Source organism: Trifolium pratense, linkage group LG2 (genome assembly GCF_020283565.1).
Source record: "Trifolium pratense cultivar HEN17-A07 linkage group LG2, ARS_RC_1.1, whole genome shotgun sequence".
Taxonomy (NCBI): domain Eukaryota; kingdom Viridiplantae; phylum Streptophyta; class Magnoliopsida; order Fabales; family Fabaceae; genus Trifolium; species Trifolium pratense.
Genome location: NC_060060.1, coordinates 7,440,930 through 7,455,943, shown reverse-complemented (window position 1 = coordinate 7,455,943; position 15,014 = coordinate 7,440,930). Strand labels below are relative to the sequence as shown.

At 30.8% G+C, this 15,014-nt stretch overlaps 1 protein-coding gene across 1 annotated transcript; it reads left to right on the top strand.

Annotated features, from left to right (window-relative positions):
* Nucleotides 1-4,366: 4,366 nt before the first annotated feature.
* Nucleotides 4,367-12,328, top strand: LOC123908755 (lysM domain receptor-like kinase 3). The gene is made up of 13 exons (XM_045959475.1): nucleotides 4,367-4,710; nucleotides 4,848-5,330; nucleotides 6,446-6,479; nucleotides 6,595-6,602; nucleotides 6,712-6,864; nucleotides 7,895-8,079; nucleotides 8,862-8,951; nucleotides 10,104-10,197; nucleotides 10,284-10,435; nucleotides 10,516-10,610; nucleotides 11,390-11,531; nucleotides 11,629-11,727; nucleotides 11,808-12,328. The coding sequence occupies exons 1-13, from the start codon at nucleotides 4,542-4,544 to the stop codon at nucleotides 11,970-11,972; spliced, it is 1,869 nt and encodes a 622-aa protein (XP_045815431.1). The 5' UTR covers nucleotides 4,367-4,541; the 3' UTR covers nucleotides 11,973-12,328.
* Nucleotides 12,329-15,014: the final 2,686 nt, after the last annotated feature.

Genomic DNA, 15,014 nt, shown 5'->3' with positions numbered 1-15,014 from the left:
TTTCTCTCATATTATATGGCCTGAATAAAAACAACCAACACATCTCCTTTGATTTTGCTTTCAATGAAATCTATCTATATCTATAATCTATAAATCTATAAATATGATAAAACCAGATTTATTTGTCTTTCTCTCTCCTCTTCTCATTCATTCTCATTTCTCATGCATTTGAAATTTAATGTGGTTATTAAAATTAATGACAAAAAAACAATCTGTCCAAAATGATGATAAACAACGAAAATGGTACATGTAGAAAAAATTGTCCAGTCCAGCTCATTTGCGTATTTTATTTCATTAAACCAAATTAATAAAATTGTTGACCACACACCATATGTAAATATGATAATCCCAATTATCACATTAATTACATTCATGATTCTTGCCTTTTTTTTAAAACGCATCATTGATTTATTGATTTAATGAAATAAAAGTCATTCCATTCGTTAGACCAATAGCGTGTTTTTAATAAGGAAAAGTTTTTCTATAACATTAAACTGATATAAATACAAATAATAAAATGACTTAAAAATTTATTTGAATCTTTTTATGACAAGAAAAAAGTTGTCTAAATATAGCAATAGCAATAAGAAATTCCACAATTTTATGCGGAAATTTTTTTTTCCACATAAACTGTTCAATTAATACTTTTATTTTTGGCCAAAATCGTATAAATGGTAATCAATTATGTAATTATGTAATTAAATAATGACATAAAAAAAAAGTTGTACATATGAGAAATATATGCAATTAAGGACTAAGGAATTAATGACTGATGAATATACATAACCGATAAAATAAGAATTATTCTTACTATTAAAACAATTTAAAATAAGAATTATTATTAGTCATTGCAATTGTAATATGATAAAAAAATGAGTGTAAACATGTTTATTAAAAAAAATGTGTGATATCCTCTTTTAATTTATTTTTAAAAATTGAGAAGCTTTATACGATTTTGTTTATAATTCAAAATTACAAATTTAGAAAATGACTACTATTGTACAGATTTATTTGTTAGTATTTATTTACACTTTTAATTTTAAGATATTTCATCCATAAATCATGGAAAATAATTAATGTTATTATTTGATGTCTTTCTATTCTTATTTTTTATTTTTTATTCTCATATCTTATTTTTCTTGCAAATATATGATGTATATTTTTTTATCAGTATTTACTCCCGTTTTTATTTTTATTTTTATAATGATTTTGTCAATATGATGTTTTATATTGAATTTAATCATCTGTTATATTTCATTTGCAGATATGTAGAAAGAATGTGAAAGGACTCAATTAAGACCAAGATGATTGCAATTAAGGAGAAAATTGATTTATTTTTTATTAGGTTAGGATTATTTTCCGTATTATTTTTTATTTATTTAGAGAAGACCACCAAAGAGGAGAAAGGGCGATATAATTTCCTAGACTCCTTTATTCTTTTCTAGTTGGTTAGTTAATCTTTATTGTTAATTTCTTTCAAAACTTGAATGTGTTTATTTGATCCAACTTTTTTCTTTTTTGCAGATGATTCAAGGTTTATCTTTGATACTTTCAATATTATCTTGGCAGTTTCAAGATTCATAAACTATTTATTTTATTGTAATTAAATTTGAATTAATTAGAGTTTTGAAATGTTTACCTGAAATACAATTTTTATTGTTCAAATGAATATGTTATAGAGTCGATTAAAATTTGACTTATCATTTAATTAGTTTTGTTTGTTTGTCTCTTTTGGTTGATCTTATAGTTGTAACATGGAAATTTGGATATTTTGTCCAAAAAGTTTATATAAGGGAAACATGAAGGAAGAAGTGTTTATGTGTCCAAAAAAAATAAAAAAAGTTTATATAAGGAAAACATGAAGAAAAAAAGCGGAAAAAGGTAATTAAACAGAGAAAATTAAAGTTTATGTGTGTAAATTTTTGTTTTGTACGTGTAATATTATTTAGAAGTTTCACTGCCACTTTCGATAAAAAAAAAGTTTCATTGTACTCAATTGCTCAAGTCAAATATAGAAATAATATATAACTAGCGTATTAATCTTACACTAACACAAAATTGGGCACACAAAGAAAAACACATAGTATAGTTTTTTAACAAAAGAAAATAACAAGTTTACAAAAATATATATGCATTCCAACCCAACAAAATAAATTAATATGCATTAATTATGACAGTAAAGAAATCTATAGATTCATACTTATTACGGGATCTATTCTATTTTTGTAATATATATTATAGTCTTAATTTCTACTCATGTTAATATGAAGGACTATTTTTTTGTAATTTCTACGAGAACTTATATATCTATTAATATATATTAATATGAAGACCCATATTTTTTTTTTGTAATTTTTATGAAATCTATATTTTTATTCATATTAATACGATGACAATTTTTTTATATATATATTAAGGAGGCCTAAAAGCCTAAAAGAAAAACAATTACATAGAAATCACTCAAGGGGTAGTATTTCCCAAGAAATCAAAGTGAAATATAACCCTAATTTGAGTTGGACAATCATAAAAAAATTACAACATACATCAATAGGGGCCTATTTTTTTATTGTAATTTCTACGAGAACATATATATATACTTCTGCATATATTAATATAAAGACCTATTTATTTTATAATTTTTACGGAATCTATATTTTTAGTTATATATTAATAGGGAGACTACTTTTTTTATCTATTTCATTTTCTCTCTATTCACCTATTTCTCTCTTCTCATTTTCTTATCACAACCACACACACCCTAAGAAATTCTGAGCAAAGTTTCTGATTAACTTCTATTTAATTGCAAAAATTTACAGCTTCAACCTTCTTTTTTTTCCTTCAAAATTTACAGTGACATCAAAATGATTTTGTTTAATAGCGAAGGACCATTTTCAATGTCACAGGTCTTAAAAGATCAAGTTTATGTGCACAGTTTTTACATTCGTTCTACTATACTATAGTTCCTTTTCTTTCTTTTTTGTTAAAAAAAATAAAAAATTATAAGTGACAAAAAAAGCTGATGTGGCAACTGAGTCATTTAAGTGACTTACCACATCAGCATTGACTTGGTTAAAATTAACCTTTTGCAAAATGGGGTAAACATAGGGGGCCAAAAGTGCTATTTTGAAACATAGAGGGCCAAAATTGCAACTTTCCAAAACTTAGGGGGCCAAAAGTGCAATATAGCCAAAAATTGATTATATTTTTTTTGACAAAAGGTAAAGGATTAATTTTAGACTCAACTAATTAAGTTTTTAAGTTCTCGCTTCTTTGCCACATGATGCGAATAACTCTAGCATGTGTTAAACTTGAAATTCTCATATCCTCCACCTTATGTGGACAAAATGATTCAACTTAACGAATGTTAAAATGATCGTTTATGAAAATTTAGTCAGTGGTCATAAATAAAAACATGAAAATTTGACTTTAAAAGTTCATGATAATTCCACTATTTATCTACAATTTTTTATTATTGACTTTTTACGACTATAAAGACATCTTTTATAATTTATATTAAAAAATTGCAAATTTTATAAAGAGTTAAATAAATTTTTTATTTTTATAAATATCTCAAATTTCGTTTTTACTCTTTATAATTTTTTTTAAAACAAATTTTGGTTCTCAAATATTTTTCGTAATAACTTTTAGTATCTGCTTTTAAGCCAATTCATCTGTCTTATTTTTCGTAACGACTTTTAGTCACTGCTTTTAAGTCAACTCATCTTTTGTTAAAAATTCTAAACTTCAATAGGAGAATTTCGATAAATTTTTTAACAAAAGATGGATTTTTAAATGCCAATTTTTTTTTTTTGACGAATTAAGCATCACAAACTTAAAAATTGATATTTAACTCATCCCATGTTAAAAACAATTAAAATTTTGCAAGATAGATTTCTATATATTTAATAAATATGACTGTGAAAAAAATTCAAAATTTCAATACGAGAGATTCTTATAACAATATAAACATAAACATGAATACAAAACTCTTTCAGAAATATAAAGAGTGCATATGAGTTGACTTAAAAGCAATAACCAAATATTGTGACAAAAAATATTTAAAGAACTAAAATACGCTAAAAAGAATACAGGGACTAAAGCCATCGTTTATATCATTATTATTAGGAAAATGTTTAAGGAACCAAATATAGTAATATCATATTGAAGTTTTTGCAGTCAATGTCTCAAAAGTTTAAAAAATGTTATTTTCAATTTTCAATTTTTTTTTTTGGTTTCCTTAACCAGTGCCCCGGGGCACCGGTTAGCAAGACCCTTATTATTAATGTAAAAATGCTGACTTGTTCAAACATAGAACTAGCAAAAACTCATCACAACAATAAAGAGTTTGAAGCTAACTTTGAAATTTATTTTCCTTTATAATTCATCATGAGCAATAAATTTTGGCCATAAATTTTCATACCAGTAACCAGGTCAACTCAACTCAACCAGATCAATTCAATAAAACTTTTCAAACTTCCCATCTCTTTAGCCACTTTCACATATCAAACACAAACCCAATCATAATCCTCCAAAGATTTTCAATGGAAAAACCCCAACCCAGATTCATCATCTCCTTCATTTCTCTATCCTTCTTTTTCACCTTACTATCTTCAATCCCATCCACAACTGAATCCAAATGTACAAAAGGTTGTCCCCTTGCTTTAGCCTCTTTCTACGCAGCCAAAGGCTCCAACCTCACATATATTTCAAGTAAGCAACAATTCTAATTCTAATAACTCTTTTATATACTCGGCACTTGTTACCACGATCTACTGAGATTCAGCTTTTTTTCGCTTGGATTCGGAAATTTATTATTTAATAATAATTTTTTTACGAAAACTTTTCAGGTATTATGAAATCCTCAATTCTTACAAGACCAGAAGACATAGTCGATTACAACCATGACATAATACCTAGTAAAGACAGCTTTATAGGTGATCAAAGAATCAACCTACCATTTCCATGTGATTGCATAAACAACGATTTTCTCGGTCACACGTTTAGCTACGATGTTCAAAAAGCTGACACATATGAAACTGTTGCTGTAACCAATTACGCTAACCTAACTGATGTTCAATGGTTGCGGAAGTTTAATAGTTACGGACCTAATAATATTCCTGATACTGGAACGTTGAATGTTACTGTTAATTGTTCTTGTGGTGATAGTGATGTTGCGAATTATGGATTGTTTGTTACTTATCCTCTTAGACCTGGTGAGACTTTGGGGTCGGTCGCGAATTCGACTAAACTTGATTCGTCGTTGCTGCAGAGGTATAATCCTGGTGTGAATTTCAACCAAGGGAGTGGTCTTGTTTTTATCCCGGGAAAAGGTTTGTAAGTTTAATGAAGTATTTGGTTGCTGCTAAAAATAGTAACTGAAATTGAAATTCGGTTAAACATGTGGATGTTTGAATTGACTCATTTGAGTTATTGGCATAAACATTTTTTGAGATTGTTTAGGCGAACTTATAGAAACAATTTATGACATGTTTATCAGCTTATGACATGTGTATAAGGTGTTTGTTTTCTACTTGTTTCTATAAGCTCCGTAGGGTAGCTTATGAAAGCAGCTTATAGTTTATATGAAAACAAATTGACTTTATTTTATCTTTTTTGTTGTAGAAATAGGGTTCCGTTTGAATTAACTTATTTTTGAGTTTATGAAAAATAACTTATGTAAATAAATAAGCTTTTATGTTAATTCATAAGTTCCCACTAACCAAAATTGTATCTTCATAAGTTGTTTTTTCATAAACTACCTTGACAAACTTATGAATAATGCATAAAAGCTTATTTATTTGCATAAGCTGTTTTGCATAACTAAAAAATAAGTCAATTCAAATGGGCCCATAGTTTATACATAAGCACTTATATGATAAGCGCTTAAATAAGTTGTTTATCTAAACAGTATCATATCTATTAAATGAATTTAGACAATAGTTACTTGTAGAAGACATGATAAAAGTTATTGGGAATTGCCTGAAATGAACAAGGACAAGTCTTTATTTGCATTATCACACACCCACGAAATTCGATTGGTTCTTGCTTGTGCAAACCGTAGAGCTAGCGATTGTATGTTGCAATGGCAGAGGGGATCTGCCCTCCTATTTATAGTAATGTAACCCTAAGCATCTCAAGTCGCGGGGCTAAAGGTTATGGCCTACACTGTTGTCCACATTGATTAGAATAGGTTTCTAAAGCTCGTACAAATTGATCACAATATCAGCGAGTCTAAGCATAAAAAATGGATCATAACATTAGTCTATTTTTTGTGAACTAAACCAGAATTGGTTGTAGTCGACAAGAATTATTAGGAAAAGCTGTAAGATTGGATTTCTGACAAACATCATGTGTATCTTAAGACATGTCTTTAAGCATTTTCTTATGTATTACCAAATTCAATATAAGCATCTTATTTTGTTCTTTCAATTGTTTTTTCTTCCAGATCAGAATGGTAGCTTTGTGTTTCTGGGTTCCAGGTAAATTTTGTTACTCTACTTTGTATGCAATCTGTGCTTGTATGGTTGTGTTAATTTTTTGATTACTAGTAAATCGACCGAAGTCAATGACTGTGTTTTTTATTCTCTTGTGCAGTTCAGGAGGTATGGCTTTCTCTCTTATGAAAAAATTGGCTTTAATGCGCGTTGTCACCATATACTTAAGGTAGAAGGAGAATGGTACTTTGAACTCATTTTGCATTTATATAAGCAGGTCTTGCTGGTGGGGCTATTGCTGGAATAGCTGTTGGAATAGTGGTGGTTCTGTTATTGGCAGCTGGTATCTATTTTGGATACTTCCGAAAGAAGAAGAAGGAGGAACTTTTATCGCGAGACTCCACTGCACTCTTTTCTCAAGATGGGAAGGGTATGGTTATTTCTACTTATATTCCTTCCAAAACCATCCTTCTCCTACCTTTACTGGAGTTAGTAGTTTTTTTTTTATTCCTATAGTCCTGTTAAATATTAGATCTAACTGAAATAATCTCATATTCACCTTTTCAATTTAGATTACATTATCACAATTCTAATCAAAATCCAAGCAGAAAAAAGTTAACTGTTTTGCTGTGTGACCAGTTTCACTTGGAACATTCTTGCTCTTAATTTATGTTGGCATGAATAGTTGTTAGAATAACTTTGAAACAAATATTGTGATCCTCTTGCTCTTGCACACCTATATAGCAACAACAACTACGCTTAACTCCACCAGATGGGATCAAATATATAGATCGAACGAAACCATTATGGTTTATAAAATATAATTATCTATTTAAGGTTCCTTTAAGGTTTTCTTGATTGTTGTTTACCACTTTCAACCACTTTTCTCACGGAAGCCTCTTGGTTTTTCTCCCCACATGTTCAAATCTTATATGGTAATCTATTTGCCTGTTTGGATTCACAGTGAGAATGTCAAAATGGATTTTTCCTCCTGTTATGTTAAACACAATTTTAGTAAAAATTTAGATGTTCATTCGCTTTGAATCAAAATTGATTTTACTAGAAGTGATAAAAAGTAGTTTTTGTGATAGATTGGAAAATTTACAATAAATTTTATATTAAACTTGCTTTTATCCAAACATAAATCACTTCACTTTGAATTCCATTATAATAATCAAATCAATTTTACAAAATGTCAAAATCAAGTTTGTTCAGAATCACGTGTGTGCACTCACCTAAACACACACAATATCATCTCAATTTGTGCTACTAGATTTTTTTCCAGTGTACATTCGTTCTTATATTATATTTTCTTGTTCCAATCATCAACCGCAAATAATCTCATCACTGCAACTCCTATTGTTTTTTACTCTTGTTGGAACCCTACTAAACATTCAGTAACTCTAGCTTTTACGTCTTCTGAAAAATTAAACTATAGCTCATGATTTGGTGCTTTTCAGATGAAAATTCTCGTCGTTCCGCGAACGGGCCTGGTGTTCCTGGTGTGATGACTGGCATAACAGTCGACAAATCAGTTGAATTCTCATATGATGAACTAGCAGCTGCCTCAGATAACTTTAGCATGGCTAATAAAATTGGTCAAGGAGGTTTTGGCTCTGTCTATTACGCAGAACTGAGGGGAGAGGTCAGTAATGACATTTATTAGAAGTATTTGTTTGGAAAATTTCATTTTGATACTTGGTTTAGGAATTTATCAATGATTCAATATTTATTCATCCAGTTTTAGTATTTGGCGGATCGTTAGTTGAATGAAAACAAGTTGAAATAGAAGATTATAGTATGAATGTATGGATATGATGTGACATTCTATCAGATATAGTTAATAAGCTATTATTATGCAACACAACTGAAAAGTGAATGGGAAAAAAGGAGACACTGAAAACCTTGATGATTGATGATTCATCACAGTTGGGGTCAGTAAATTTTACTTGCCATATTGGGATTGAAAATGAAGATATATACTCTATGATATGTATGAATGGATCTGCTAAAATGATACTGTCCTTCCAAATATCAATATGTTAACATCATTCTTTGGTTGTGACACGCTATTGTGGAAACCAAACTGGAAAGTATTTGTGCGTAAGGATTGAGAGTTGCTTCAAAGTAGTTTCCCAGTGACAAATTAAGATTCTTCAACAACCAAACTAGATAACAGGAAATGATCGATGGCAATATTGAAATTGAAATAGTTCGATTGATAATTTTCCTTTCATTTTACATTTCTTGAAAATTGAGATTGTTGCATAATATTTACCATGGTTTTCTGTTCTTTAAATTACAATAGAATGCATTTTGGTTGTTAAACACACATACATGCCACCATATTGCCGTTTTACATAATTCTACACTGATGAGTCGCTGTTCATATTCTCATTATATAAGCCAATAATTTTTCTGATGCAGAAAGCTGCAATCAAGAAGATGGATATGCAAGCAACAAAGGAATTTCTTGCTGAATTGAAAGTCCTGACACGTGTTCATCATCTTAACTTGGTACTAATCTTTTAAAGCTTGAAGCATTTATTAGTATTAATTTTGTCTACTGTTGAATTGCACCGTGCGGGTAAAATTTAATCCCATAGAACTTTTAATAATTCCATTGATTGGATCTAGCTGGGGTAATTATGGTACAATCCTGCTTTAAGTGATTTGAACACATATGGAGCAGACTTGTAAAAGCTCCGGGAGGGTGGGTAGATTAGACTGAGGGTACTCTCAATTGTTATAGTAGAGAGAGACCAAAAAAAGTTCTAGGGCCAACAAACCATAAACGGGATTTATATTTAAATGATTTGTCATTAGAAATTACTTACAATACAATATTATGACGTCGTTTGATTTATAGAGTTGACTTTACTTAATGGAAAAAGGCTTTAGTTGTTGCATTGATGGGAGCATTAGCTCTGTCATAGACTTGGTGGTTTGAATAGGGCCAACAAATCTTAAGATTTTAGAGTAAAAGAAAGGCGACCTGGTTATATAAAGCTCGTACTACAGTGGGGTTCATGGTAGTCATTGTGGATTTATCGCAATCAGCCCTACCTTCCATTTGCAAGAGTTTGATTTCACTGAAAGGTGCAATCTCTTAGCAACAAACAAACCAATCAAGATATATAAAATAATATGGAAATCATTGTTAATCTAAGTCATCCCGAATTACTTAGAGACCTAAAAATGAGATATTATAAGATATTATCCATATATTTTAACAAACCCCCTCAAGCTAAAGTTTATTGATCGTTAAGCTTGTAACAAATGGTATCATTTGAAAGAGGGTTGATGCCCCCCAGTATTTTGTATTTTCTTTTATTTTCATTTTAATCTATTAGGGTGTTGGAGAGGGTTTCCTCTGCACCCCATTTGCTTTAAAAAAAGTATCATTTGAAAGAGAAAAATATCCGAGTAATGTAATTTGATACTGGACACCAATAGAGCAAAATCATTTTGGAACAAAATTCGAGGCCAAAACACATTTCAGAAAACAGCGGTCCAAAACTCTCCAATACCCAACTCCCAAACATGCCCTTAATGATATCTTAATCTATGTGTCTCTATCTTAAGCATCAAAAGAAAATGAATGGAGGAAGTACATAAATTCTTACACCTTATTTTGTCTAATGTCTTAAACTCTTAATGGCCATGCAGGTGCGGTTGATTGGATATAGTATTGAGGGCTCTCTTTTCCTTGTCTATGAATACATTGAAAATGGAAACTTGAGTCAGCATTTGCGTGGTTCAGGTTAGATCAGCTTATACTTTAGTTTTTATTTTCCTATGATGTATTGTAATTGTCTTGCGGTAACAGTAAAGTGATGATTTTTCCAGGTAGAGATCCATTGCCATGGGCTACACGTGTGCAAATTGCTTTGGATTCTGCCAGAGGTCTTGAATATATCCATGAGCATACAGTGCCTGTATATATTCATCGTGACATAAAGCCAGCAAATATATTGATAGACAAAAACTTCCGGGGAAAGGTTGAATGAGTTTTGAGATTCTATCTCTATTTTTATTATTTGCATTACTATGAAAGCTTATAAAATGTTCATATTTGTAGGTTGCTGATTTTGGATTGACCAAACTGACGGAAGTTGGAAGCTCATCGCTTCCCACTGGTCGTCTTGTTGGTACATTCGGATACATGCCACCAGAGTATGATTTATTGAACATTTACTCTAACTTTTGTTCCCAAGTTCATATGACATCTTTTATTAATGAGATTGAATGCAGCTATTGCAATTAGAAAATACGTTCTTAGCATATTATTCCCGAAGAAAGGAAAATTCCATACCTTTGACTAAGGCCTATTTGAGTAAACCATTTAATTATGGAACAAGAGTTTATCATATTAGTGTTTATGTATAAGCTATAAGTTATCTTGGAGAGCTTATATGGAAAAAAGCTAAAAACAGCTTATGACGTGTCATAAGTTGTTTCCATAAGCTCTCCCCAACATTCTTCTGACAATTGTTTTATTCTGGTAGATAAGCTCAAATAAGTCAATCCAACACAGAACTAAGTTTGCTACACTTTTTTAGAGATGCGGTAGCTGTTCTGAAAACTTTTACTGGACAGTGAACCCATACAATGTTCAAAATTTTATAGTAATATGTTTTTAGCTGCCCTTCCTTTTTGAAATTGATGAATGCATGTCAAGCCACCAACAAGCAGTTTAACATGACCTAGAAGCCCTCTTGTCAGTAGAATTTATTGAAGCTAAATTCATAAAATTGATTTTGTGCATATTGTTTAGCGATTGATCAAATCTCTTTGCCTGATTTGTTAGGGCATAAAATTTTAGGTTCTAGAAAATATTTTCCTTTGAATAAATTGTATGTCTTAGACTTGCCTGCATTGAATTCAGTTAAGTGAGAAGTTCACTTTTTTGTGCATGTGGATTTATTTAGTGATTAAGATGGTTTTATCTGAAGGTATGCTCAATATGGAGACGTTTCTCCCAAAGTAGATGTTTATGCCTTTGGAGTTGTTCTCTATGAACTTATTTCGGCAAAGGAAGCAATCGTCAAGTCGAGCGAATCTATTACTGCAGACTCAAAGGGACTTGTTGGTCTGGTCGGTCTTGATTTCACAACCAAATTTACTATGAAGTCTTTCCTCATCCACCTAAATTGTGGTATTAATTTCTTATCATTTTTAATATGCAATGCAGTTTGAAGGAGTTCTTAGTCAGCCCGATCCTACAGAAGATCTTCGCAAACTAGTGGATCCAAGGCTTGGAGATAACTACCCTGCAGATTCAGTTCGCAAGGTGAGAACGTTTGTTAATATAACCTTCTGTGTTAATGATTTCAAGAATGTTAAACCTATGCTCACTGTTCTGGCTTGCAGATGGCTCAACTAGCCAAAGCGTGTACGCAGGAAAATCCTCAACTGCGTCCGAGCATGAGATCCATTGTAGTTGCTCTTATGACACTTTCTTCATCTACGGACGATTGGGATGTTGGCTCCTTTTACGAAAATCAAAATCTTGTGAATCTCATGTCAGGAAGATAGGATTATACCAATGTATATATTTTGTATTTTACAATGTTTGGAGTCAGTTTCTGATATCACAACAATTGTTAAATCAAAAGATGTTTATAAAATGTATTTAGCAAGTAGGAATTTGTACATTTTACTAGTCTGTATTCATTAGAAAGAGGGGAGGAGGGATTAACAATTTTATCATCATATTCATGCACACATTATATTAGGCATTGAGACATGCACCTGTTTCTACTCAGGTACATTAATCCTTGCATGTTTGTACAATAAATTTTATTTGAGGCCTCTTGGGTTAAATTTGTAATGAATTATAGCTAATTGCATAATTGATTGAAGTTGTATAGAAATATGAACCTTTACTTTTATTGTATAGAAATATGATTATGAACCTTTACTATTATTATAAGAAATCTGAACCTAATTTAACAAACAAATTTGAAGAACAGTTGAATTTAAATATAGCACCTGAGTCTTGGGATTTGAACTGTGCGTGCAGTGTGACTGCATACAATTAGCTACATCTGAACCGTTCAATTAAGATCATATAATTCAAATTTCAATGGATATTTATTAATCTAAATTACCAAACATGAAATCTAATCAAAGTTTGACTTTATACAATCACGAATTTACGGGGAATGGGTTTGTGACTGCACACAACCTATATCAAGTCCTTCTCCTCCCACTAGTAGACTGTAGACGCTAATATGTACCTAAACAAAGAGAGCTAAATCTAAACAGCATCTATCCTTTTTATTATAAAGTTAAGGATTAATCATTCATTTATGCATTTTACTAAGAATGTACTAGTAGAATAAAGCATTTGTGGAATTGGCATTCTTCCATTAACATAGCCCAACTAAGCGACCAAATTAAACATCAACATATTTTGATGTCACACCCAACGTTAATACGCGAACAAGATTTCTTTTTTCCACAAAAAATCTATGACTTTGGTTCCCCCCCGACAATAGCTCTTTCCCAATTACCTATCACATATATAACTACCACTAGCATACACAAACAAACATAGAATATAACCAAATAATTGAGTCATTCTATATTACAGTATTATGTGTGAGAACACAACAACAACAAGCACGAAAATCGTCTCTAGTGATATGCAGGCATACTCAGAGCAAATTTTAAATTCTTAATGCGTTCAGTGCTGAGGTTTGTGTTTTGACACAAAGGAGAATGTGTTTCATCGTCCACCTCCGAAAACGAGGTAAGCCAAGGTGTTGTTGAACACCTCAAACCAACCCTATGTATTCAAAACTGATTCACATGTTGGTTTGCATGTAAGACATCTGAATAATTGAAGATTATGTAGTTAATGAGTTCCGCCTAAGAACAAATCGTTCGAGAGAATCTGAATACAATTTTTTAGAGGAACAATTCGAACTCGGAACTCCAACTTATCATGATTTCTTTCACCTAAGAACCAAAGTGTGTTAACACAAAAAAGAATGTAGAGTATTAACTAACCTCGAAATGACTTAAATTGCATGATTGAATGAGTAAAAAATGAAATAAACTTGAACAATTGAATTTGTCACATTTCATTTCTATATATACAACTTTGCTCTTTCTCAAATATTATTATTATTTTCTTTTGGTGAAATAAAAGCATAATGATATCAAAGGAAATAGAAGATGTGCCAAGGATGACACACCATATTCATATCCATTTTTTATTACTCTCTCTGGTCCTTTTTATAAGGAACACTTTGAAAAAATCACACAGACCAATGAAACACATTTAACATAGTTATTTTCATTTAATACACTTATAAATTTAAATTTATTCCATGTATACCCTTATTTAATTACTCTTTATTCAACTAACTTACTTATTTTTAAATTCTCTCTCATAATAAATAAGGGCATAAGTGAAATTGAACATTTAAAACATTTTAAAATTGGTCAAAGTTTCTTATAAAAAGGACCAAATTTTTTGCCCTAAGTGTTCCTTATAAAAAGGACCGGAGGGAGTATTAGTCTTACTCAAAAAATATATTATTAGTCATATTACATGTAAGTATGTAAATTTGCCGTATCCATATCCATTTTTTATTTTACTATATTATTAAAATTATATTGGGGAATTTAAGTATTTGACTTTAATCAAAACTATTTTTAATCATATATGTGAATAATTGCGATTTGTTGACAGTGTTTTACACGGATAATATATATTGTATCCAAATTAAACTCTAATTATTGTCTTTGCCACTTTAGTTATAAATATGCAGAAAATGTAACCTATTCACATGATTTTTTTAAAAAAACAGAACAAGGAACTTTTTATCAGACAATAGATCAAGGAATTTCTTTTTATTTACAATGGAGCCAATAAGGATGAAACCTAAAATTTCATATAATTTTTTTTTGACGCAGCTACATAGTTTATTTATTTATGGAAGAGAATCTATATATAATATAGGTACATGGGAATAATATTTATAACGAAGAAAGAAATTAACTTAGTTAACGTGGAGAAAGAAGAGGTAATAGTGGCAGTAGGAGTTTGTCGGAGAGGTCAGAATTTTCCCTTTTCATGGAGGCTATGGAAGTGATCAATATCCCGGTTCTAGGGAAGAAATTTACTTGGTTCAATTCTGATGGTTCGGCAATGAGCAGATTGGATCGATTCCTTTTATCTGAAGGTTTTATTCACCAAGGAGGTATATCTAATCAATGGATCGGTGACCGCGATATTTCTGACCATTGCCCTATTTGGTTAGAATGTTCTAATCTTAACTGGGGGCCTAAACCCTTTACATTCATTAATTGATGGGTTGATCATCCAGAATTCCTTGATCTTGTGAAAAACATTTGGGCGCAATCCGATGTAAGAGGCACAAAGACTTTCATTATATCAGAAAAGATGAAGAGATTGAAAGAAGCGTTGAAGAAGTGGAATCGAGATGTTTTTGGTTTTAAGGATCTGTGTATTGACAAAACAGTGAGGGAATTGAACAAGGTAGAGGACTTAATTGCAAATGGGGATGTTGACCCGACTGATTTAAACTCGAAGGAGTTGGTTAG